Raw genomic sequence first — 26,472 nt, forward strand, 5'->3', positions numbered from 1 at the left:
CTTTATTTTTATGTCTCATAAATTAACTTTCCTTTTAAATTAATTACTAATAAATAATTACATAATTTCATTATCATTTTTTTTTTGAGATCAAAGAAAGTAAATTTTTTAAAAGTGAGACCTTGACTTGAGAGTCAAATGAAATTGAAAGGAAAATAATAAATATGTTTTCTGAGTATAAAAAATACATTAAACTTGTTAGTTATTTTTTATATATACATATAAATATATATATGAACGTACGTATATATGGTGGGGAAAAAAGTTGATGTCGATGTTTTTGTAAGACTTGGTGCCATTCACTAATTGAAAGAGTTAGAGTGTGTATATATTTAATTACATAGAAAAGAAAAAATTTGTGGACAAATTTTGACAAGTCAGTAATTTTTATTTAAATACTTCACTATTTTTTTTTTTTTACTATAAATTAAAATTAAATTTATCGAGTGATTTTTGAGGATTTTTTTATTTTTTAAAAATTAATTTAATAAGAAAATTGTCATAAATTATTTACTGTAATCGATTAACTTTTTTTGCTGATAAACCAGTTTTTCTTCACATACGTTCTACTTAATATTGCGTGATTTAATTTGTGACTAAATATCACTTTTATATTTTTATAAATATCAATTATAATATATTTAGCGAAAATTTTTTTTTATTAAAAAAAAAACTTTTCATTGACGAGTAAGAAAATTTCAATTTCTAAATACTAACGTATGTTTTTTTTTAAAGAAAATTTTGAAGATTAATATTAATTTCCGTCAGCCAAAATAATCAGTTTGAAAAAAATTTTTAAAATAAATTTTTTGGTATCGCGTCTATTAAAAAAATTGCATGAAGGATAAAAAAATATCAGATAGCAAATAAGTGAATATTTAAAATCTTTATTTTATTTATTTATTATAATTTATAATTAATAAAAATAAACAATTAATAATTAGAATGACTTTATTACCGCCGACTACTGAGCAACAAAAAAAAATATATGAAGAAATTCCACCGGATCCTGAAATGAGACGTAAGGACATTCAAGCCCTTCGTGAATGGATACTAAAACAACCCCATTTACCAAAACATATGGGTAATTAAAATTATTTATCTATTAATTATCAGTAATTGTGCACAAAAAAAAAATTTTTTTTGGTGCAAGAAATATTTTGTGGTACGAAATGAAAAAAAGAAATTTTTCTCAGGACTAGAAAAAATTTCTTAGCGCAAGAAATTTTTTCTTCCCTCAATAAAATTTTTTTTACCCCAAGAAAATTTTTGATTTTAATTTATAATTCAAAAATTTTATGTGCTAAGAAATTTTCAAGTGAATGTGGCTGACATTTGTCAATTTTTAAAATTTTGGAATAATTGAATGAAATAAAAATAGAATATAATTAAAAAAATGCGCATTTATAGAATTGGAAAATGAGTACATGCATTTTTTTTATTTTCATATTTTTAATTATTTAATTCGTTAATTTGTAATTTGAAATTTGTCTCATGTCTGCTATATTCACACTCATGAAATTTTTTATGACAATAAAATTAGCGGACATTTAAAAATTTTTGGATTCTTTTTAACAAAAAAATAAATGTTAAAAAAAATATTTTGAAAAATTGCACGTATAGTTTATGAAATTTCCGACATGTGCATTTTTTTAGAAATATTTTTTTTTATTATTTATCTGTTAAAAAAAAATTTTTTTAATTTCAAATGTCTGCTAACTTTACTATCAAAAATTTTTTCTAGTCCTGAGAAATTATTTTTTTAAATTCTATTTGAATTTTTTGGTAAAAAAAATAACTTTTGCATAATTATCAAATTATCTATAAATTAAATAATAATTATTTTAGATATTAATTAATGATTATAATAAATTTTTTTTCAGATAACGACAGATTAGAAAAATTTTTATTCGGTTGTAAAAATAGCATTGAGCGTTGCAAGATGATTTTAGAAAGATATTTCACCGCAAGAACTGCACTTCCGGAGTTTTTTTTACATAGAGATCCAATGTCACGTGACATACAAGACTGTTGTAAAACAATGTGAGTCACCCAGGTCCATTTCCTTTCGGATATTTATTGTTTAAATATTTTAAGTAAACGTTAAACATTAATTTCATAAAAACTTATTATAATCATTATTAAGCAAACAGTATGAAGGAAACGTTAAATACTCGAAGCTTATGAGCAAATAAAATTAATTACAATGAATAAATAGTTGAGTAGTAATAAATAAAAATTTTAAAAAAATAACGATGACAGTAAAAAATATTTTTTCAATTACCAGAGAATACTTCGTGTTACCATCGCTAACCGACGAAGGCCATCGTGTGACAGTATTGCGTTTGAAAGACAAGGATATCAATAGATTTTCTGTTCAAGCTATTACGAGACGTATACTTATGGTAATGGATGCAAGATTAACTGAGGAAGCTTGTCTTTCAAATCAAATGGTTTTTGATCTTGAGGTAAAATCGATACATACATATAAATGACTATTTATTATTATATCTTCTTTTGCTTGATTATTTTAATGACATTTCAATCACAACAATTATAATTATTTTAATTTTTATTAATTTTAAACCTTGACCAAAATATATTTTTATTTAACCACACTGAAAAAGATAATCGTTATCTGCACAGAAAAAACAGATATCTTGAGTCAAGAAAATATTTTTTAAGACAAACGTTTTCGGGAACCAAGTCAAGATTTTCTTGGGCCAAGAGAATTTGTCTTGGTCAGAGAAGATTTCTACTTTATCTGAGAAAATTTAGGTCTCCAAAAAAATTTTCTTGAATCAAGAATATTTACCTTCAGTCGAGAATTTTTTTTTTTTGTGTGTGCAAGCGATTTTTTCGCTGAACCTAGTGTTTTTTCGCTAGCAGGCAGCGATTAAAAATCACTTGCCGGAAGCGATTTTTTCGCTAGCTGCTAACGATTTTTTCGCTAGTAGCTCGGACAGTGTATTTTTAACTCGGTGTGAGTGTTATCTTACACACCATTCGGTGTTATTAGCTATATATATATACATAGCGAAAAAAACACTAGCTTGAGCGAAAAAATCGCTTGCAGCTAACGATTAAAAATCGCTAGTTGATAAAGAAAAAAATCGCTAGCAGCTAGCGATTATTTTTTTCAGTGACCGATCCACAAATTTGCGTATGCGACCTTAAAATTTGTCCTTAAATTAAAGTTTATTACGCTTGCATTAACTTTCATTTTACATTAAAAGTAATTACGTGATAAAAATAACGTGAGTATGAGACTTGTAATTGAATAAATAAGTTTTCATATGAATTCATTAATTTTTAATGAGTAAAATTTTATAAACCATACGATCAAAAAAATCCATATCTAGCCTAGATTCCTATACAGGTTCCGACATGACGTTTTTGGATAGATTCCATATGGTTTCCTATGAAAATCCAGCATAGATCCCGATATAGATTCTAAAATGGGTTCCTATGGGAATCCACATCATGAAAAATCTATATGGGAATCTAGTATGAATTCCTGTGTGGATTTTTACGAAGATTTCCCATTGGAAGCTGCACCATGTCAAAATGGGAATTCAGATACCCACAGTTTCCCATATGGGGGTCCACATACTCATAGTTTCCTATACATGAATTCTTATATAAATCCATACACTCCTACATTAATTTCTATGGATTCTTACGTAAATTCATACTTTCATATATAGATTCCTATGAGTTCCTTCATGACGTTTTCGAATAAATTCCTATACGGTTTCCTATAGGAATCCAGCATAGATCCCGATATAGATTCTCTCATAGATTTCGATGGGAATCCACACCATGCCAAAATGTGAATCCAGATACCCATGGTTTCCTATATGGATCCTTATATAAATCCATACACTCCTATATTAATTCCTAATATGGGTTCTTATACATAAATCCATATATTTGTATATGGATTCCGACGGGTTTTCATGCAATCCCACATGGATTTTTTTGATGGGCATAAAAATATATTTTTTTGTATCCAAAAGACCTTAAAGTAGAATCGAACCGAGAACCGTAAAAATTCAAGAACTTTCCTATAAGGAAACTAGTTTTCCCGGAATATTTCCAAGTAAAATTTTGTGTAAAAATGAAGTGAAAAATTTTTTATTATTTTTTTTCTAAAGTATAATAATGAAATATAATTTTTTAGGGATTTACTGCTGCACATTTTGCTAAATGTAGTCCAACACAAGCGCTCGTAAGAAAAGCAATGCTCGCTGCACAAGACAGCATGCCATTACGTTTACACAAAGTCTACTTTATAAATGCTCCATCATTTATAAATAACGTCCTTAATATTTTTTATCCTTTACTAAAACCAAAATTGGTAGAAAAGGTATTTAATATGTTTAAAAAAAAAATTTAATTACTATTAATTCATTAAAAATAATTTATTTATTAATTTCACAATTAGTTTCGTGTACATTCGGGTGGAGGTGAAGAATTGTGCTCTTATATGAATAAAGATATTTTGCCAAAAGAATGGGGAGGTAAAGCTGGAACATGTAAACATTTAAATGGTATTTTAATTTTTATTTATATATTTTAATATCTAATTATTTCTACGTTACACTGCAAAAATCGAGAGTAAATTCGAAGTGATTACGGATTTTATTTAAATCCGAGTTCACTCCATCCCTCGGAGTTTTGGGGTTTTTAAAAAAAATTACTCCGTATACAGAGTAAATAGGAAATTTTTTTTCCAGCGGAGTGATTTTGGAGTCTAGATTTTTTAAAAATATGATCCTGAAGTTAGCAGACATCTAATTATTTTTGAATTTTATTTGAGGCGGTAAATTTGAAAAGAAAAAAATTTGAAAAAATTGCACCTGTAGTTTTTTAAATTTTCTACATGTGCATATTTTTAGTTTTTATTTTTTTGTAATTGATTTGTTGAAAAAAAAATCCGAAAATTTTGAATTGTCTGCTGACTTCATGATCATTTTTAAAATCTGTATTTACTCCGAGTCAGAGTTTTAATTTTTAAATGAACTCCTTTTAGGAGTAAATTTCACTCCCAGAGGATTAAATAAACACACAGTCACCTGCTCCGTATTCACTTCGGATTTAATCCGCGTTCACTCCGCAAAATTTTATGATCCTGAAATTACCAGACAATCAACAACTTTTCGGATTGTTTTTTCAACACGTCAATTACGAATAAAAAAAAAACTAAAAATATGCACATGTAGAAAATTAAAAGAACTATAGGTGCAATTTTTTCAAATATTTTTTTTTTTTATAATTTATTATTCTGAAAAAAAATAAAAGAATTATTGAACGTCGGTTAACTTCAGTATCATAAAATTTTTACAGTGTATTAATAAATAAATTAATAAAAAAAAATAAATCTTAGATGCATGGAAAAAAAAAATTGAAAAATACCGAGACTGGTTTTTACAAGAAGAAAAATTAAGTAAGACAGATGAGAAAGTGAGAATGCCAACTTCTTCGTCATCATTTGCACTCGAACTTGGCGGCATTCAAGGCTCATTTCGACAACTCAATATCGATTGAATTTAATTTACTTTTATATTTTTTTTACTCTCTATTTATTAATGTTATAGCCATAGACATTTAATTTCATTAAATAATTATTTTTTAAATTTAATTCATTAGTTTTATTCAAAATAAAATTCATCATTTAACTCATTTTCCATTATAATTAAAAAAAATCTATTTAGTTCTCAAGTGTCCGGTAGTTCCATCTACAGCCTGGCATAAAACTTCAAACTAAATCATATTTTAAATAAAATATATCAACTATATAAATTATGTATAAAAATAAATTTTAAATCAATAAATTTTTTAAATATTTGAATTTCTCAAAAACTCTAAATTTTTCCCGAGCTCAAAATTTTGTAATCTATTTATTGTAAAATAAAAAAAATTATTCTATTGATTAATAAAAAAAACTACATTACAAATTAATTAAAAAATTTAATCAACGACTTGTAATAACAATAAAAAATAAATTGAATGCATCAACATTAGACTGGGCCAAAAAAATTGACCATTTTTTTTTTTTCATAGCTATATCGAAAATATTATTCAGAATGACAAAAAAAAAGTTTCATGAAAGTTTGAGCTCTTAATATTAATTTTAAGAGGTCTATCATCGCTATTTTTAATTTTAATTCATAATTTGATGTTTTACGTCAAAATTGCTTAAAAATTGAAGTAAAAAAAATTCATTTCCACTTATTCTTATGTAAAATTAAATTCCCTACAAAAAAGGTCTGATTGAAAATTTTCGTCAGACAAGCCGTTTCCGATTAATTAAGCTTAATAAATTGATATATTTTTTCGATTTAACATTTTTACTTTTGAATTTTGTAACTGACGAATCAATGAATATCTAATAAAGACCATGACAGATTTTTGAAGGAAATTTAATGCTCTACAAAAAAGGTCTCTTAACATTTTTTGCTAAATTCACTCCTTCGAAAGTTATTCACGTTATTGAAATCGTTTTGACTCAAATTCAACCTTGAATAACTTTTGAAGGAGTGAATTTAGCAAAAAATGTTAAGAGACCTTTTTTGTAGAGCATTAAATTTCCTTCGAAAATCTGTCATGGTCTTTATTAGATATTTATTGATTCGTCAGTTACAAAATTCAAAAGTAAAAATGTTAAATCGAAAAAATATATCAATTTATTAAGCTTAATTAATCGGAAACGGCTTGTCTGACGAAAATTTTCAATCAGACCTTTTTTGTAGAGAATTTAATTTTACATAAGAATAAGTGGAAATGAATTTTTTTTACTTCAATGTTTAAGCAATTTTGACGTAAAACATCAAATTATGAATTAAAATTAAAAATAGCGATGATAGACCTCTTGAAATTAATATTAAGGGCTCAAACTTTCATGAAATTTTTTTTTTGTCATTCTGAATAATATTTTCGATATAGCTATGAAAAAAAAAAATAGTCAATTTTTTTGGCCCAGTCTAATCAACATAAGGTATGTCAATTTACTACCCTTATCTCTCAACATATATATCCATCGCCGGATTGATTTTTCTCAAACGTACGTCACAAAATGTTAGTCAGCATGCGCGTAAATTCACATTCATATTTTTGTTATTTAAAATTATAAATTTTCTGTTTAAAATTTTCTAAAAACCTCCAAAATTACAAATCCAAAATTCGTTCTACAAAAAAATACAAATTTATTTTGCTACTGATAACAAAAAAAAATAAATTTATAAAAATATAAATTATTTAAAAATCCTCGTATTGCATGGAGGTGGTGGAGGTGGTGCAGATAGTGGTGGTACATTAGAACAGACTGGAACAGGCGATAGCAACCGTTGGTTGCGTATAAGCTTGACTGTAGCGAGGTCAAAGTGGGTTCATTCAGTTTAGTAGCGTGTTTGTCATACTCTCGACACAAACTCTTTTGTCTCATACAAAGTAAAGTAAAATAAAATAATAATTTATTTGAACTCGAAAATAAAAAAATTGATTTTTTAAATTCAAATATTCAAATTTTCCCACCATTTATTTTAAAAACTAAAAAAATTTTTTTAATTCCATTTATTTTAATTACGTGTAATTAAGGTGCTATTATTTTAATTATTAATATGTTTATTATTTTATTGTGTTGCAATGACAGTTAATTACTGATTAACGATTGAGTGGAGCTTGAAGCATAATGAAGAGCATTTAAATTTAGGGTGCGGTTGGTATTGAATTTTATAATATTTTTAACCAATTGATTTTTTTTCAGTTTCAGTTTCAATTAAATTCTTAATCGACTATTGGAATTTAATATTTTTTAATGTAATGCCCGCGTGGTTTTTTGTTATATAATGAATATTCAGTTGCGATACAATTGCGTACTTAGTCTATGTATGTGTGCACGATATATAAATATATAAATATATAAATGTGCATGATGCCCTTCGAGTGTTGATTCCGCGGTTTACATTTTACACTAAATAAATATTTTACTTTTGTACCTTAAACTTTTTTTTATAATTACAATTTATGGCGCAATATTTTTTTTCATATTTTAGGAATAAATTTTGGGCGCAAAAAAAAATTTACTTATCAATTTTCTATAAAAAAATGAAATTGAATTTTTAAATTCAAATTTTGAATTTTTGAATTAATAATTTTTTTTTTTCATTGCCTGCTTTGGAGTAATTATTAAAAATAACGGTATTAAATCAAGATAATAATGAGTATAGACAAGATTGTTAACACACGATTTAAGTTAAAGCTTAAAGTCGATGATACATAAAGCTGGCAATGAACTTGACGTGAGTGTTAAATCCTTGACAGAAATTATCGACAATAGTCAAGTTTCATATCAAGTATAGTCAATGAGCCATATCCACACATTTATACACACAAATATATATGTACGCACATATGTATAGAAGTATATACACAAATATTTATGTCACTTATAACCACAGCCAGCTCGTTACCGTACATGAAAATTGTAAAATATTTTATAGATAAATTACAGAGATGGTCCTCATATTATTTGTCAGCTCTTATTGACATGCGCCATCACTTTCTTCGGTCAATCAATTAAAAATAAAAATTCGATCAATAAAAAATCTCGATGATTAAAAATAAATATTTTTAATTTTGTCTGCATTGCAGCGATTGCGGGTAAATATTTTTGAAAATTCCCTTTTTAATTATCTAGTCTCTCATATCCTCCGCATGAAAACACTTTATATGTGAAAAAATATATTTTAAAATATGTGAATATTATAATGTGATATATTGCACAATATATAAAATAATAATTATATTTTTGGCGTATTAATATCTGATATATTGAAAAAAAATATATTGCTACAATATATTAATTATATATTTATCAATATAACTTTTTTTATGTATGTTTAGCATATATATCTTGGTATATTTTATTATATATTGATATATTGTATTGGAAGTAGTATATTTATTAATATACAGTATGATGTATATTTTTTATATAAGTTTTCCAGTATATTGCAACATATATGGTACTCCATATATTTTGCAATATATAACGTCCAATATATTGCAAAATATATGGTACTATATATACTTTTCGTACTATGGTATGTTACATAATAAAAACCATGCATTTTAGTTTGTAATTTTCATTTCTATGCTATCGGGCAGCTTCTCAAAAAATATAAATATATAAAGACTATAATTTTCAATATATCGAGAAAAATATAATTTTTAATATATTGGAAAAATATAACTTCAATATACCGCAAGCCATAGATTTAAAAATATAAGGTCTTCCACGTATGATCAATTATATACAGACAATATATCACTAATTATATGAGTCAAAATATATATAAATTTTATTATATTATACTTTATAAATTACATATATACCATCCATATATGACAAAAATATATTGAGCATTATATGAGATAATATATATAGAGAAATATAAAACATTATATAAAAAGAAATATATTATTAAAAATATATAATCCAATATATGTAAAAAACATATGTTCATAAATATATATATTTTCCCTGCCATATATTTATCACATATTTACCATATATATTTTTATATATTTCTAACAATATATAGCTTTTCCATGCGGGCTGATTCAAAATTTGAATCGTAGATTGAACCTTTAGACTGGACGTTAATTTACGTATTTTGAACGAAGTCGACGTTTGAAAACGTAAACAAGACTTGCGTAGTTATAAATCGTATTTATTACGACTTGAGATAAAAAAATAGATCTATTAACTGCTGCTGAAAAATTTCTAGAAGCTACAGAACAATAAATTTTATAGAAACTCCCACATATTTTCCTACAGCTGCGGATAATTTGAATTTATCATATTATAGTTTACTGAAAATTTTCAAATTACGTTTTCCTGATAATTTTCTAGCCTTCAAAGGTTCAATTAACGTTTTTTAACCTCACGTACATTCACTCAAAATAAATTTCGACCGGAAGAAAAATTTATTTCTTTATATATATATTTAAATAAATTAAATTTGAAAATTTAAATTAAATAATCCAAGTTCAAATTACATATGAGTTTAAAAATAGTCTTTTAATAAAATATAACTATGGACAGTTGATATTATTGTGACGGTAATTGTCTGCGTAAACAAGCAATGAATTAAAGGCTTGACTGTTGTATTAAAAAAGTGGAGCGAGCAGACGTCCACATGATTCACTGGGCTTTTATCATCCTGTGTATTTATTTTTAGAGTGATAAAGGAACTATTAAACAAGAATTACTAGGGTTATTAAATAATTTATTAACAATGCGCATAAATATTTTATCATTGTCATCAATAATAATAATAATCATCATTTTTTTTTATACCTAAAGATATTTGTTATCATTTAAATTTAATTATCGTTTAACCCTTTCACACGAATGACAACGATAACGATCTTGTGTTACGCGGAATCCATTAAATATAACAGATAATATGATATTGATTTGTTTTTATCAGATATGGTGACTTATATTACCAGCAAATAGATGTGTTAAAAAAAAATTATTAGCTTGCGCTATTTATTATTTTTTTTTATTTGCACTTATCGCGAGTTCAATCAATAGCTTAAGAAATTACAAAATTATATTAGTGTTAAAAAAAAATTTATGACTCCAATCAATAAAAAATAAGTAGTAAAAATATTTATATAAATAACAATAAATAATTACTTTTTTTTTGTATGAAAAAATTTTTTTTAACTTTAAATTTGTTCTTGAACATTCGGTTCTAAATATAGTAGAGCCTGTACGAGGTCAAATCAATATGATCATATATATATTTAACAGTATTGTGATTAGAAGATAAATATGAATCTCATCTTAATCGCGATTAGAGGCCCAATAGAAGAAGTCACTACACAGTAAAAAAATTTATGTGTCTGTGTTAAAAACGGTCCGTGTTAAATTTTTGTGTTAAATCAACACAATTCTCTCTGTGTTACTTTAAAATTTTTAATCGATCTACTATTCAACACTTTAAAAGTGTTACCTAGTACAAAAATTGATATTATCAACATTTATTAAGTGTTACTTTAAAATCAACACAGAAAAAGTGTTGAAGCGACAGTTGAATTGTGTTAAAAAAATGTCTTTCTTCTATTCACGCGGGAAGCGACATTAAGCATCAGTTTTGCTTGGTTAGTTATTATTTTTGTGACATTGATTTTATTTATTTTCAATTAGACATGAAAAAATAAAATTGACAAAGTTCATGATTCGTATAGTTTAAAAAAAAAAAAAAAATATTTAAAAAATTGCATCTGTGGCTTTTTTACTTTTCTACGTGCGCACATTTTTATTTTTTATTTTTTTTTCGTAATTGATTTGTTGATAAAAAAATTGAAAAATTGTTAACTGTCTGCTAACTTTAGGATCATGTTTACTATCACAAAATAGTTAAATGTTAAATAATAATTGTTGACACTTTTGATAATCTAAAAATAATTAATGGTACAAAAATAAAATGTAAAAGTTAACATTTTTTTTGTGTCGCCATTAACATTTAAAAAGTATTGAAGTTACTTCTCATATTACTCGAATTGTGTGTTGAAATTTTAACACAAATTTTGTGTTTAAATTCAACACAAACAGTCTGTGTTGAAAAATAACACAAATATTGTGTGGACCGTTTCTAACATACATTGTGTTGATTTTAACACAATATTTTTTACTGTGTAAATTTAGTGGGTTGATGATAAGGAAAATTGTATTTCAGATCGAATGACCTCGAGTATCCTGAAAGAGGACGAAGAGGACGAAGAAGCAGCGAAAGTAGACTGGATCTACCGGTGACAAATTTGATGAGCAGGTGTAATTGTCGGTGATGGACAATGAACAACCGCATCAGGAGCTGGTCAAGTGTGTCGTTGTGGGTGACACAGCAGTTGGCAAGACCAGGCTGATATGTGCCCGTGCCTGCAACAAACACGTATCGCTATCGCAATTGCTCACCACCCACGTACCCACGGTCTGGGCCATCGACCAGTACCGAATTTACAAGGACGTAAGCCGCGAGAATTCAAATAAAAAAACATTGTTGTACATAGACCTTAAACCACCTTGAAAATTAATATTATTTATTCCTTGTCCTGCCTGATTAACCATAACAATAATAACTTTTTTATAATAATTATTAATATTATTATAATTATATTAATAATAATGATAGTCCTTATAACATACACTATACCTTCTACTACTACATCCTTAAATATATTCGATTCAATAATTTGTGGCCGTCGCTCCACGAATTTCCTCGGCATTGGGCCTCGTGTTCCAGGTCCTTGAGCGCTCCTGGGAGGTCGTTGACAATGTAAACGTATCACTCAGACTATGGGACACCTTTGGAGATCATGAAAAAGATCGAAGATTTGCTTATGGAAGGTAATTTGTTTGAAAATTTACTCAGATATCTTCTATCAAAAATTTTTCCTGTGAAAAGGGTCACCCAGGACTAAACGCAGTCTGCTCGGTGTGAAATATCGGTTACCTCAAATATTGTCTGATAATTAGAGCCAGGATTTTTACTTTGATTCAAAAACAATAATTGATTATTAATGCTGTCTAATTTTTGATATTGCGGCGGAAATATTGGTCGTATAAAAAAAGTTTTCAAATAAAAGTTGTAGGAAATTTAATTTTATAAAAAAAATGTCTCTTATAATTTTTTCTTAGGACTAATAGAAAAGTTGTAATTTCCAAATTGAGATTTTCGTAATTAACACAAATTTGAATCATTCATTATGAATCTTAATTTTGGAATCACGGTTAAAATAATGGTCGTATCAAAAAATCATAAGAAAGATTTTTTTTATAAAATTAAATTCCCCACAACTTTTGTATGAAAACTTTTTTGATAAAACCAATATTTTCGCCGTAATATCAAACATTAGAACCATTTATTTCAAAATTAAGGCAAAAATCTTGTCCCTACTGATAAAATAAGGGACAAGGGGGGAGGGGGTAAAACAGGATACTCCCAAAATTGTATTAAAAAATTCCAGAATCACTTGTAAATATAATTGAGCATTATTTTGAATTTTTTTTGTTAAACTTTTTCAAAAATCGAGTCAGTCGAAAAATATTACTGACTTGTGTTATGATCAAAAATTTTTTTTTTCTTCGTATCTAATAATTAAGTAAAATGTAATTGTTCTTTATGTAAATTACTTGCAAAAAAATTTAATTTAATCAAATTTATTTAATATCCAGAAATTTTTTTTTCCACTTTTTTAGTTGTCCCATTTTACCTGCAAAAATCTAATTTTTTTTTACCACAGAAAATTTTACACCGGTAGTGTTTAAAATTTTAACACCAAATCATTTACACTACAGCGCGGACTCAAATTTTTTACAGTGCAATGACCAATTAATTTTATATGAAAATTAATATAACAATTATTTAATAATTAAAATAAACTGGACAATTACATATTTAAATTATTAACAAAATAAAAATACACATGTTTTTTTTAATGAACCTTAGTATAGCATACGTAATACGTTTGCGTGACGTATTTCGCACGGAACAAACTACTTTGTGTATTTAAAAATTTATCTGTTTAATTTTTAAACTGGGTTATAAACAAGTCGATACTGTTATTTATTAATTTACCTAGAATATTGGGACATTAATTGTATTTTTACATTGTTCTGGTCTACTGACACTTATAGTGTCCAACCAGCGGTCGATTTTTTCATACAATTTTTGTTTCAATAAAATTTTTATCAGCTAATTCTCTTATTTAATTTAATGATCACATGCGACCTCTTATTTCAATAACAAATAATTAATTACAAATATAAAATAGGTCTGACGTTGTACTGCTATGCTTCTCCATAACAAATCCCGTGTCTTTACGGAACTGCAAGTTGATGTGGTATCCAGAAATTCGACGGTTCTGCCCTCAGACTCCTGTCCTGTTGGTTGGTTGCAAAAATGACCTGAGATATATGTATCGCGATGAGACATACCTCAGTTACTTTCGTGACCGCAGTCCATTTGTCAGGTAATTAAAAAAAAATACAAATTTTTATCACAACCCGAGTCAAAATATTAGACGTAAGTTGAACGTTCTTAACGTTTTGAATGTAAATTGAACTTTTTTAACGTTTTGAAAGTAAAGTGAACGATTTTTTTGTATTTTGGTTCGTAAAAAATTGGTAATTTCATGAGTTATGATTTTAGTTTACTGATAACATTAATTGATTTATTTCAATATTTGTAATCACAATTTTCATAACCTTGATATCATAATATATGAAAAGATATAATAGTTTTAGATAGAAGTATGAACTGAAAAAATTTTTTTTCAAAATACGAACTTTTTATTTAAGAGCCAGAAAGGCGGACGACAAAATTTTACGGAATTGACGTTATTATAATCCAGGAGTACAAAATCGATGAAAAAAATGTTTTTGAATGCTTATGTTTTCTTATTGTAAGTCAAAATAGGTTTTAATTACGTTTTCGATTTATTATACTCCAATCTACGTTTTGAAGAAGTTGAAACCCAGACAGCATTCAAGTCAGAATGACTGCTTTACGACGTATTTTTGAAGAAGTCTTCAAGAAGTCTTATAATGACTTCTTAAAGGTGTCATTTTTAAGAACTCTTAATTAAGAGTTCTTGGAGACTCCATAAATAAGACGTCAGTTTTGTGACGTCTTAATGTATTCTTTTTTTAACTTTTTTGAAGTCAAAATGAAGTCAAAATTAGGAACTCCTTAAGACGTCATGGTAAGTTCATTCTGAAGTCTTATTTGCGGAGTAAGAAAAAAGAACTCTTTGAGAACTCTTTTTAAAGACGTCTTACTGAGTTCGCTAGGTGGCGCATTCGACATCTTGAGAACTTCTTAAAGACTTCTTTAATATGTTTTTAAGACGTCCAAATCACAAATAGGAACTCATTCAGAACTCATCAAGACGTCATTTTGCTATCTGGGAAGCTGTCAAATTGAGTTTTTAATGTCCAAAACGTTCAATTATCGTTCAAAACGTTAAGAACGTTCAATTTACGTCTAATATTTCGACTCGGGAAGCATTTTAAAAAAAATTTTGATAATATATTGCATTAAAATAAATAAATTATAGAGCGACAAGAAAAAGTGATTTAGTTATGCCAGATCAAGCACGTGCAGTTGCCCGTGAACTTGGAGTACATTATTACGAAGCAAGTGTATTTACTTATTACGGAGTAAATGAAGTATTTGAAAATTCAATCCGGGCGGCACTTATTGCCCGTCGTCAGCAGCGATTTTGGATGACTAATTTGAAGCGCGTACAGCGACCACTACTACAAGCACCATTTTGTCCGCCCAAACCGATACCACCGGAAGTACATTTAGCATCCAGTACCTACGAAGAAAATATGAAAGCACTTTGGATGCGTCCTGTTCATACGGATGTCACGTTAATTGTCGGTAGCTGTACATTCTCGGCTCATCGTTGTCTTCTGGCAGCCGCATCTCCAGCTTTTCATAGATTATTTTCTATGGAACTTGTTCATGAACTCACACCGCGCAGCTCTAGTGAGAGTAGTATGGTATGTTGTGACAATAAATGAATAGCTTGTAAAAATAATAAATTATTTTTCACCTTTATATTAATAGGTCAGCACATTTGGTGAAGCTACTGTTGGTGATTTTAATGATGACACTGAATGTCTTATTCGTAATGATCAAGTAAAACCCGCAAAGTAAGTTTTTAATAGAATTAATTAAATTGACATACTGTAAAAAATCGGGGGAAATTTGAATTCACTCCACTTAGAGTTCCGGAGTTTTAAAAAAAAATAACTCCGCGTACAGAGTAAATGAGGAGTTTCTCGCAGAGTGATTTGGATTTCATTTGAATTCACATTCAGTCCGAACCGGAATTTCAGTATTAAAAGAAACTCTGGAGTGAATTTTACTCCGAGGAAATTAAATTCACTGCGTCACTAGGATTTTCAGTTTTAGAAAAAATACCGCGTACGGAGTAAATGAGGAGTTTCTCGCAGAGTGATCTGTCATTTGAATTCACATTCACTCCGAACCAGGGTTTCAGTATTAAAATAAACTTCTTTGGAGTGAATTTTACTCCGAGGGACTTAAACAAATACATAGTTACCCGCTCCGAATTTACTCCGACTCAGATTTTCGTAGTTTCAGAAAAAAATAACTCCGCGTACGGAATAAATGAGGAGTTTCTCGCAGAGTGATTTGGATTTGATTTGAATTCACATTCACTCCGAACCGAGTTTCAGTATTAAAATAAACTCTTTGGAGTGAATTTTGCGTTGAAGAAATTAAACAAATACACAGTTACCTACTCCGAATTTACTCCGACTCAGATTTCCGTAGTTTCAGAAAAAAATAACTCCGCATGCGGAGTAAATAGGAAGTTTCCAGCGGAGTGATTTCGGAGCCTGAATTTTATTTAAATCCGCATTCACTCCGAAAATTTTTTACTCTGTCCTAATAATATCATTATAAATAAATAAATTTATAGAGTATGGGAACAATTAAAACGTCGTTCAAGTTTTCAAGTATTGCCAACAATGGATCAAAGAAAAGCAACTGGAGCATCCCGTGAATTAAATCATCCAGCTTTTCAAAATATTCGCATTAATCTCGTAAGCACTCATATTTTATATATTTAATAATAAATAAATAAATAAAGACTGCACATATGTAAAATCTAAAATTAATAATTCATACATGTGATATATATAATATATATATCAGTACCAAGAATTTCGTCGCGTGCGATTCGAATAAATTAAATGACAACTTGCTCTACTTTAAATTACATTTAACCATAGAAATATATCAAGCACAAGTGGTCAAGTCATCAACTACATCAATCAATTACTTAACTTAGTCTTTATAAAAATATTTATTTAAAAACACGAATTATTTTACCCGCAGAATAAATATTATTTTTAAAAATTCAAATTTAAAAAATCTGTCTATCGGTTGACCCTGCGGGCCAGCCCTAAAACTTCCCGCTGTTTTTGAGCTCCTTGAGCTCGAAAACTTTGTCGTGAATACATTTTCGAGCTCAAAAATACTTTTGTATGCCGTTCTTTTGGAAAAAAATAGTTTTTTACAATTTTTTCTCCAACGATATCTCTCAAACGAATAAACCGATTAAGACGGCTGAGGTGGCAATCGACGCGTTTTATCAAGTTCTAAAGCTGGTCAAATTTTGAAATTGATTTATCGAGTCGTTTTTGAGAAATTTCAAAAAAACCAAAAAAAAAATTTTTTTTTTAATTCTTTCGACAACGGTTTCTCTTGAACGAATGAACCGATTTTGATGGTTGAGGTGGCATTCGACGCGGCTTATAAAGCTTTAGAGCCCAGTCGATTTTGGAATCAATCCATCGATCATGTTAAAAGTTATTAAAAAAAAACATTTTTGAAAAAATTTTATTTTTGGAATATCTCTGAATGAGCCCTACCGATCAAGCTCAATTTCTCACAGCTTCAAGATATTGACAAGCCGCGTAGAATGACACCTTAAAGTTCAAAATGGGTTCACCCGTTCAAAAGATACAGGTATTTACATATGTACGTACGTACATACATACTAGGGTGATTCAAAAAACAAACAAATTTTTTTTTTTTCTTCCAAACAGGTTCAAAAGTTTCGTTTAGATTAAAAAAGACGCCTGTGAAAATTAGAGCTCGTAGTATGAACATTAAGAAAATTCCGCATTGCACTTTTCTATTTCCCATAAGAATAACATAGGAAAAATTTTTTTTATTTCTTCTGATTTTTATAAGGAGCTAACAATGCGCCATAGGAATAATTGGCAGGCATATTTTTGTAGGGAATTGAATGCTCTACAAAAAAAGATTCTTATCATTTTTTGCGGAATCTATTTGTTCAAAAGTTATGTGAGGTTAAAGTCGAATTCATATTAAATTTTGAGTTTTTCTTACTTTTCCGGCGAAACTATCAGACCTATTACAAAATATCATTGAACAAATAGATTCCGCAAAAAATGATAAGAATCTTTTTTTGTAGAGCATTCAATTCCCTACAAAAATATGCCTGCCAATTATTCCTATGGCGCATCATTAGCTCCTTATAAAAATCAGAAGACATAAAAAAAATTTTTTCCATGTTATTCTTATGGGAAATAGAAAAGTGCAATGCGGACAATGTTAATATTAATATTAAGAGCTCTAATTTTTACAGGCGTCTTTTTTTATCTAAACGAAACTTTTGAACCTGTTTGGAAGAAAAAAAAAAAATTAGTTTGTTTTTTTAATCACCCTAATACATACATACATACAGTCGGACATCATCTTAAAATTAGTCAGAATAGCTTCCTAGGACCTCAAAACGTCGACATCTGATGAAAATTCAATTTTCGTAAATCGGACCGAAACCAATAACTTCCCGAATTTTTGAAAATTAAAAATTTTATTAGCGGGAAGTTAAAAATAAATTATTTTATTGCAGACGGAAAATTCAAATGGAATCCAACAACCGACGACAATAGTAACACTTTCAAAATTAATAACACCCCAATCAATGCAACAATGTCTTCAATTTATCTACACCGGAAGTTTGGATAAACGTTATCATGATTTGCAAGTATGTAATATCAATTATAATAAAATAAAATAATATATTTTATTTTAAAATGAGTAAACATCAATTGAGTATTTTCCTGTAGCGAGCCATTGGTTAAATTTAAAAAAAATAGCAATAAAAAAAAACGATAATCGGATTTCTATAGCCGCGATAAATAAAATAATTCTAACCCGATTATGTTCTTTCAGACAGCTCCAATCGGGTTGTTACTGGTTAGTAAAAATTAATTTTGTTATGAATCAAGTGCAAGGTGAATTGCATCAACCATCAGATCAAAAAAAAAAAAACGTCATACTGAAGATTTAAATTTAATTATTAAAATTTATTAACTGATTATATTATTGATAACAATCAATGTCATCGACTCGTTACTCGTTATTAGTTATCACATTAGCATGCACTGCATCCGAGCTTTAGTGTTAAAAAAAAATTAGAATGTTTTCCAGGACTCATCCATCATGGCAATAAATCCGTAGCGGATCATTATTAATCATATACTTATTTATACTTAAATAGAATTCTAGGAGGATTGCTTGTCAATTTTTTTTTTTTTACTATTGTAAATTTAATTGTTTAGTAATAAATCGCGTTTGTTTGTTTGTTTGTTTTGTCCAGGAAATACGTCAAGCTGCTGAATTTTTGGAACTGCCCCAATTGCTCATGGTACTTGGTAGCATACAAGCAAGATCACAGTTTATGAATAGCGATTTGAATAATCAGTATAAACAAGTTGTGAGACAGAGATTAGAAGACATTTGTTTAGAACAAGGTAATTTACTTGTTTATTTCTTGTGTAAAAAAAAAAGCCCGGGATTCAAAGTTTCGAATTTGAATTTTTCTCGAATTTTCGTAGATGACAACTACACAGAAAAAAAAAATTCTCGACTGAAGGTAAATATTCTTGATTCAAGAAAATTTTTTTGGAAACCTAAATTTTCTCAGATGAAGTAGAAATCTTCTCTGACCAAGACAAATTTTTTTTAACCAAGACAAATTCTCTTGGCTCAAAAAAATCTTGACTTGGTTCCCGAAAACGTTTGTCTTCAAAAATATTTTCTTGACTCAAGATAACTTTTTTTTCTGTGTAGAACTAGACAACAAAATTTCTGAAAATTGAATATATGTTTTATATATGCAATATATATTCAGATTTGCCCGGATACATATTTTTTTTATATAGGGATTGAAGTCTGATTTTTTTATATTCAAGAAAATTTTTGAAAATTAAATAATCTCGAAATTTTTTCGAACCATACTGATCAGTGAAATGAAAATTCTAGAAAATAAAAAATCCGATTATTTCTCCAACTGAACTTTAATTTTTTTTCTGCCAAAAATTATGAAAATTTGAAAATTTCAAATTTTTAATCGATTCCACAATTTCTTTATTTCTGTATTGTATTTCATATTGAGATTTAAAAAAATTGGAAATCATCTCGAATTTCAAAGTTCCCGCCGAACTTTTTCCGACTTTTTTTTCGTAGGTCATTTATTTATTTATAGATAAATTAATAAATACAGTCGAAGTCCACTAACTCGGGTCTTCTCCTCAATTTTGGCCCCATTATGAGCTACGCTCCCGCCCGATGCTATACATTTGTATATATTTATATACATGCATCACACAGAGTTACGTGGGGTAAGTATGCGCAAGCCCATGCATTTCAGTTCGAAATGAATGGGTTTGCGTAAATTTACCCACAGCGCACACTTGACTATATAATTAAGAGCGCATGCGTGTAATTGACTCTTTAAAGAAGTGGCATTCGATAACTCGGAATTTCTCGGAAATTTTCTCTCCTCCGTACACTAACTCCGAGTTAATGGATTTGACTGTATCAATATAAATTTTTTTAAGGTTTATTTGCTGACGTAATGTTTGAGCTTGATGACGGCAATATGTCAGCACATCGTGCAATATTAACAACAAGATGTGATATGATGAAAGCAATGTTTTCCGGCGACTATCGTGAAAGTAGCGCTAAAGTTGTACGTATTTATTTATCCACAGACTAAATATTTTTCAAAGGAGCCGCTAACTTTCAAAATATAGCGGACCCTGAGTCGAAATATTAGACGTAAATTGAACATTCTTAACGTTTAAAACGTGAATTGACGTTTTCAACGTTTTGAAAGTAAATTGAACGATTTTTTTGTATTTTGGTTCGTAAAAAATTGATAATTTCATGAGTTATGATTTTAGTTTAATGATAACATTAATTAATTTATTTCAATATTTGTAATCACAATTTTCATAACCTTGATATCATAATATATGAAAAGATATAATAGTGTTAGATAGAAGTATGAGACTGAAAAATTTTTTTTTTCAAAATACGAATTTTTTATTTAAGAGCCGGAAAGGCGGACAACAAAATTTTAGGGAATTGACGTGATTATAATCCAGGAGTACAAAATCGATGAAAAAAATTTTTTTGAATGCTTATGTTTTTTTATTGTAAGTCTAAATAGGTTTTAGTTACGTTTTCGATTTATGATACTCCAATCTGCGTTTTGAATAAGTTAAAAGCTGTCAAATTGAGTTTTTAGTCCAAAACGTTCAATTTACGTCTAATATTTCGACTCGGGACATATTGATATTTCCATTAATAAAATAAATTTACTATAATTATAGATCGTGTTTCCTGGTGTACGTGAATATACATTTCATAAATTTCTTTGTTATTTGTATACCGACCAAGTGCCACCGATATCATCAGCACGTTGTCTAAATCTTTTAGAATTAGCAAACAGACTTTGTTTACCGCGATTAATTAATTTAGTTGAGAGTAGAGTAATCGAAGATTTAGAAAGATTATCACAAAATGATGGTAATGAAGCTGTCGAAAGTTGCTTACGTTTATTAGAACCTTGTAAGCTTCACAATGCTAACCAACTAGCCGATTGGTGTATGAATCATTTGTGTGTTAATTATAATAAACTTTGTAAAATGTCACCGCGAAGTGTACGGTTACTACATCCAGATAATCAAGAGTATTTGAATGAACATCGCTGGCCACCTGTTTGGTAATTTATCTATTTACTTTTTTTTAACTAATTTTCATCAACTTGCTCTAGCAGATCCGAATTACGGTAAATTACGATATTTTGCGATAAATTACAAAATTTTACCGCAAATTAGAAATCTGGCGGTTAAAATGCGGTAATTTATCGTAAAATTGCGACGGGCTTGCGGTATTTTACCGTAAAGTTAAGTATTGCACTGTAAAAACTGGAAGAATAAAAAAGCATACGGTTTCGACGGTAAAAATGCCGTAAATTACGGAAAATACGGCAAATTTCCTGTAGACATCGTATTTTTTTACGGTAAATTTCGGTATTTTTACCGTAGAATTGCGATAGAAGGCCGGTAATTTACCGTAAAGTGAAGTATTGCACTGTAAAAACTGGAAGATTAAAAAAGCTTACGGTTTTGACGATAAACATGTCGTAAATTACGGAAAATACGGCAAATTTCCTGTAGACATATCATTTTTTACGGTAAAGTCCGGTATTTTTACCGCAGATTTGCGATAGAAGGCCGGTAATTTGCCGTAAAAGTGTGACAGGCCTGTGGTATTTTACCGTGAAGTTAAGTATTGCGCTGTAAAAACTGTAAGAATAAAAAAGCATACGGTTTTGACGGTAAACATGCCGTAAATTACGGAAAATACGGCAAATTTCCTGTAGTCATCGTATTTTTACGGTAAATTTCGGTATTTTTACCGTAGAATTGCGATAGAAGGCCGGTAATTTACCGTAAAATAAAGTATTGCACTGTAAAAACTGAAAGATTAAAAAAGCATACGGTTTTAACGGTAAAAATGCCGCAAATTACGGAAAATACGGCGAATTTCCTGTAGACATATCATTTTTTACGGTAAATTCTTGTATTTTTACCGTAGATTCGCGATAGAAGGCCGGTAATTTACCGTAAAGTGAAGTATTGCACTGTAAAAAAAAAATCATACGGTATTAAAGACGCAAATTTCGGATAATTGCCGTATTTGATCGTAATTCGCCGTACAATACCTTAGAATGTGACAAATTTCCAGTAGAAATACTGTATTTTACAGTAAATTATGGTATTTTTACCGCAAATTTGCGACAAGTCTGGTATTTTATCGCAAAAAGAAGTATTGCACTGGAAAAATAAAAAAACCATGCGGTTTTTACGGTTAAATTTCCACCTTTTACCGTAAATTACCGTGCGAAGCGACAAATTTTCCGTAATAAATACAGTATTTGGCGGTAATTTACCGTAATTTGGATCCGCCAGGGTTCGTAAGTAAATTTATAAATCAGTTGAACGATTTGCTGCAGGTATTTGAAAGACTACGACTACTATCAAAAATGTTTAGCCGAATTGGACAAAGAAAACAAACCGACGTTGAAACGTAACCGGAATCAATCAGGATGTCTCTGTTTCGCGGGTTCAAGCAAAACTTCCCGAAAAGAAGAAACCGGTGGCGGAAGATCGGGTGCATCTGGTGGTGATGCTAATGCAGAACGGCCGTTATTCGAAGCATCAACAAATGAATCTGGTGAGGTTGTATGACATGAGCTACGCGGCTCAGGCCGCCGTTCAATCAGATTTATTCTGATGCCTATGCTCATAATATTCATCTGCACTATTTTTACTATTTTGATACTGCTACAGATTTATACTTAAGCCGTGTAATAAATATATACATACATACATATATCGTAATAAATATATACAATTAATAAAGTAGCTTTAGATAAGACACTATTAATTACGGAATGAATTTTTTAAATTAAACGGAACACGTTTGCGAATGTGATTAAACTTAATTTCATTTTTTATGTACATTACACTTTTTATTCAATTTTTTTTTTTTAATAATAATTATATTATTTTTAAAATATAAATATATATACATATTTTTATTCAATTAACGATTGCTTAGTAATGCACAATGCAAAGTAATTTTATTATTTTTTTTTTTTTAATTAATCAGAAACGTATGAAATGTAAGAGTCCGAATAGTAAATTAATATTAAAATTAATAATAATGAATTTCCGCTAATGATCTAGTCAAATGCTCCGAATTAATGCAGTTAAAAAAAACAATAAATTTAAATGTCCAATAAAAGTTTATTTTTACCGCAATTATTGCAATAGAAAATGATGATAATAAATTACATATTGTAAGGATATAAAAGAAGAAATAGATGACAGGAAAAGAGTATTAGTTGGGAATCGTTAACGTCCTCTTCCGCAGTGAAAATAATCGATTAGGCTGGAACTGTCGAGATTTATTATAAAATTACACTCGATAATTAGATGAGACTGGGTAGTAAATATTCAAATAATTAGGAAAGTGGTTTAATTAATAACAATTAGCTTCGTAATTTGATACATTAATAGCTATTAATTATTAATATAGTTGGTAGTATACTTTTTTAATTACTTTATTATACTTTCAAATAAACATTCTCTTAAATATTGCTTCCACTTTTTTTTTAAATGGCTACAAAAATAATTAAATGAACTTGGTCCCTTTGTAAAAAGCATATCAGTCTTTAAAACGATTTTTTGTGATTTAATGCGTTTTTTAGTTGGCAATAATAATTATGTTTATCTAAATAATAAATTGTTAATTATTGAGAAATTTTAAAATTTTAAAACGGACTGAGTAAAATTATTTACTTCTTGTAAAAATTTGAGTGAAAAAATTTTTATCAAATTTTTGGTCATAAAATTACATTGAAATTTTTGAATTTTGAATCCTTATATAAATAAAAATAATTGTAATTAAGTTTTTATGCCTCAAAAATATTGAGCAGTTGCATTTCGAAAAATTTGAAAGTTTAAATTAAATTTTGCTTAGCGCTATTTTGTAATGACTAGGGACAAGATCTTTGCCTTATTTTTTAAATGAATAGTTCAAATTTTTGATATTACGGGGAAAATATCGGTCTTAGTAAAAAAGGTTTTGAACAAAAGTTGTAGGAAATTTAATTTTATTAAAAAAATGTCTCTTATGATTTTTTTATACGATCACTATTTTCACCGTAGTTCCAAAATTAAGATTCATAGTGAACGATTTAAAATTTGAGAAATTATGAAAATCTTAATTTTGAAATTACGGCTTTCTTATTAATCCTAAGAAAAAATTATAAGAGACATTTTTTTTAGGAAATTAAATTTCCTACAATTTTTGTTCAAAAACTTTTTTAATACGACCAATATTTTCACCGTAGTTCAAAAATTAAGATTCATAATGAACGATTCAAAATTTGATTAATTATGAAAATCTTAATTTTGAAATTACGGCTTTCTTATTAGTCCTAATAAAAAATTATAAGAGACATTTTTCTTTAGAAAATTAAATTTCCTACAATTTTTGTTCAAAAACTTTTTTAATACGACCAATATTTTCACCGTAGTTTAAAAATTAAGATTCATAATGAACGATTCAAAATTTGATTAATTATAAAAATCTTAATTTTGAAATTACGGCTCTTTTATTAATCCTAAGAAAAAATTATAAGAAACATTTTTTTTAGAAAATTAAATTTCCTACAATTTTTATTTAAAAACTTTTTTAATACGACCAATATTTTCACCGTAGTTCAAAAATTAAGATTCATAATGAACGATTCAAAATTTGATAAATTATGAAAATCTTAATTTCAAAATTACGGCTTTCTTATTAGTCCTAAGAAAAAATTATAAGAGACATTTTTTTTAGAAAATTAAATTTTCTACAACTTTTGTTTGAAAACTTTTTTAATACGACCAATATTTTCACCGTAATTTAAAAATTAAGATTCATAATGAACGATTCAAAATTTGATTAATTATGAAAATTTTAATTTCAAAATTACGGCTTTCTTATTAGTCCTAAGAAAAAATTACAAGAGACATTTTTTTTAGAAAATTAAATTTCCTACAACTTTTGTTTGAAAAATTTTTTCATAAGACCAATATTTTCCCCGTAATATAAAAAATTCCACACCACTAATTATTAATTATTTTTAAATTAACGCAAAAATCCTGGCCCTAATAATGACCAAAAATTTTGTAAAAATAAATTATTAAATTTTTGTAGGTTATATTAATAATTAATATTAATTGGTAGGATTATAAATCTAATGAATACAATAAATATAATTGAGTTGCTGGCAACGTCAATTTAAATGTCAATCTAAATGTGGAGCGATCCTTTTTTTACGAACAATAATTAACAAAAAAAATAATGATATTTGATCAACAAAAAATTTATTAATTTTATTTTAAAAATAAAGTATTTTAAATTACTTTTATCCATTAAATATCTTTACAACAGTCATATCATTGCCTGTATTTTATAATTAAACATAAAATATATAAAATATAAAACAATGTACGTAATAAAGCTACAAGATAATTTTGAAATAACCAAAAAATTAGATATTAATAATGAAGCAATAAATTAGACAACTAATGCATAAAAAATATATGTAATAAAAATCAAAGGAAAATTCGCTGCGTAAAAAATATTTTGCACGTTTAAATATAAATATTAAAATTATTATTTAATTACATCCTATACCTTAATAATTAAATTTATAAATAATAACTAACAAATTATAACTTTATAAATAATTGACAATCTATAGCTTTATCATCTTCGGACATTTTTTATACGTAAACTTAAATACTGCACCCAATGTCACTTAATGGCATTAACATCATTATATATATTAATTAAATAATTAAGTATATATATATATATATAATAAATTCAAATAATTACTTATTTAATAAATCCAGCAGAATTATTGTTAATTTTAAATATCTTCAGCTAATATTTTTTTCATGCAGCCACA

The 26,472-nt window shown here is 27.7% G+C and overlaps 2 protein-coding genes across 8 annotated transcripts; both read left to right on the forward strand.

Moving 5' to 3' along the window:
* Positions 1 to 121: 121 nt before the first annotated feature.
* Positions 122 to 5,898, forward strand: LOC130677694 (retinol-binding protein pinta-like). The gene is made up of 7 exons (XM_057484535.1): positions 122 to 376; positions 945 to 1,084; positions 1,884 to 2,043; positions 2,288 to 2,468; positions 4,184 to 4,369; positions 4,448 to 4,553; positions 5,390 to 5,898. Exons 2-7 carry the CDS (start codon positions 946 to 948, stop codon positions 5,548 to 5,550), a joined length of 933 nt encoding a protein of 310 aa, XP_057340518.1. The 5' UTR covers positions 122 to 376; position 945; the 3' UTR covers positions 5,551 to 5,898.
* Positions 5,899 to 7,322: 1,424 nt separating this feature from the next.
* On the forward strand, positions 7,323 to 24,763 carry LOC130677449 (rho-related BTB domain-containing protein 1). 7 transcript variants are annotated; one of them, XM_057484215.1, is made up of 14 exons: positions 7,323 to 7,452; positions 7,655 to 7,720; positions 11,757 to 12,044; positions 12,321 to 12,424; positions 13,852 to 14,049; positions 15,136 to 15,586; positions 15,654 to 15,739; positions 16,534 to 16,657; positions 18,499 to 18,633; positions 18,822 to 18,845; positions 19,249 to 19,402; positions 20,492 to 20,622; positions 21,269 to 21,660; positions 22,957 to 24,763. In XM_057484215.1, the coding sequence occupies exons 3-14, from the start codon at positions 11,865 to 11,867 to the stop codon at positions 23,189 to 23,191; spliced, it is 2,214 nt and encodes a 737-aa protein (XP_057340198.1). In that variant the 5' UTR covers positions 7,323 to 7,452; positions 7,655 to 7,720; positions 11,757 to 11,864; the 3' UTR covers positions 23,192 to 24,763. The 7 variants fall into 7 exon arrangements, with proteins under 7 accessions (XP_057340198.1, XP_057340199.1, XP_057340200.1 ...); XM_057484216.1 differs by having other exon boundaries at positions 7,655 to 7,715; XM_057484217.1 differs by lacking the exon at positions 7,323 to 7,452 and having other exon boundaries at positions 7,470 to 7,724.
* Positions 24,764 to 26,472: the final 1,709 nt, after the last annotated feature.

Source organism: Microplitis mediator, chromosome 11, assembly GCF_029852145.1.
Source record: "Microplitis mediator isolate UGA2020A chromosome 11, iyMicMedi2.1, whole genome shotgun sequence".
In the NCBI taxonomy this organism is placed as follows: Eukaryota; Metazoa; Arthropoda; class Insecta; order Hymenoptera; family Braconidae; genus Microplitis; species Microplitis mediator.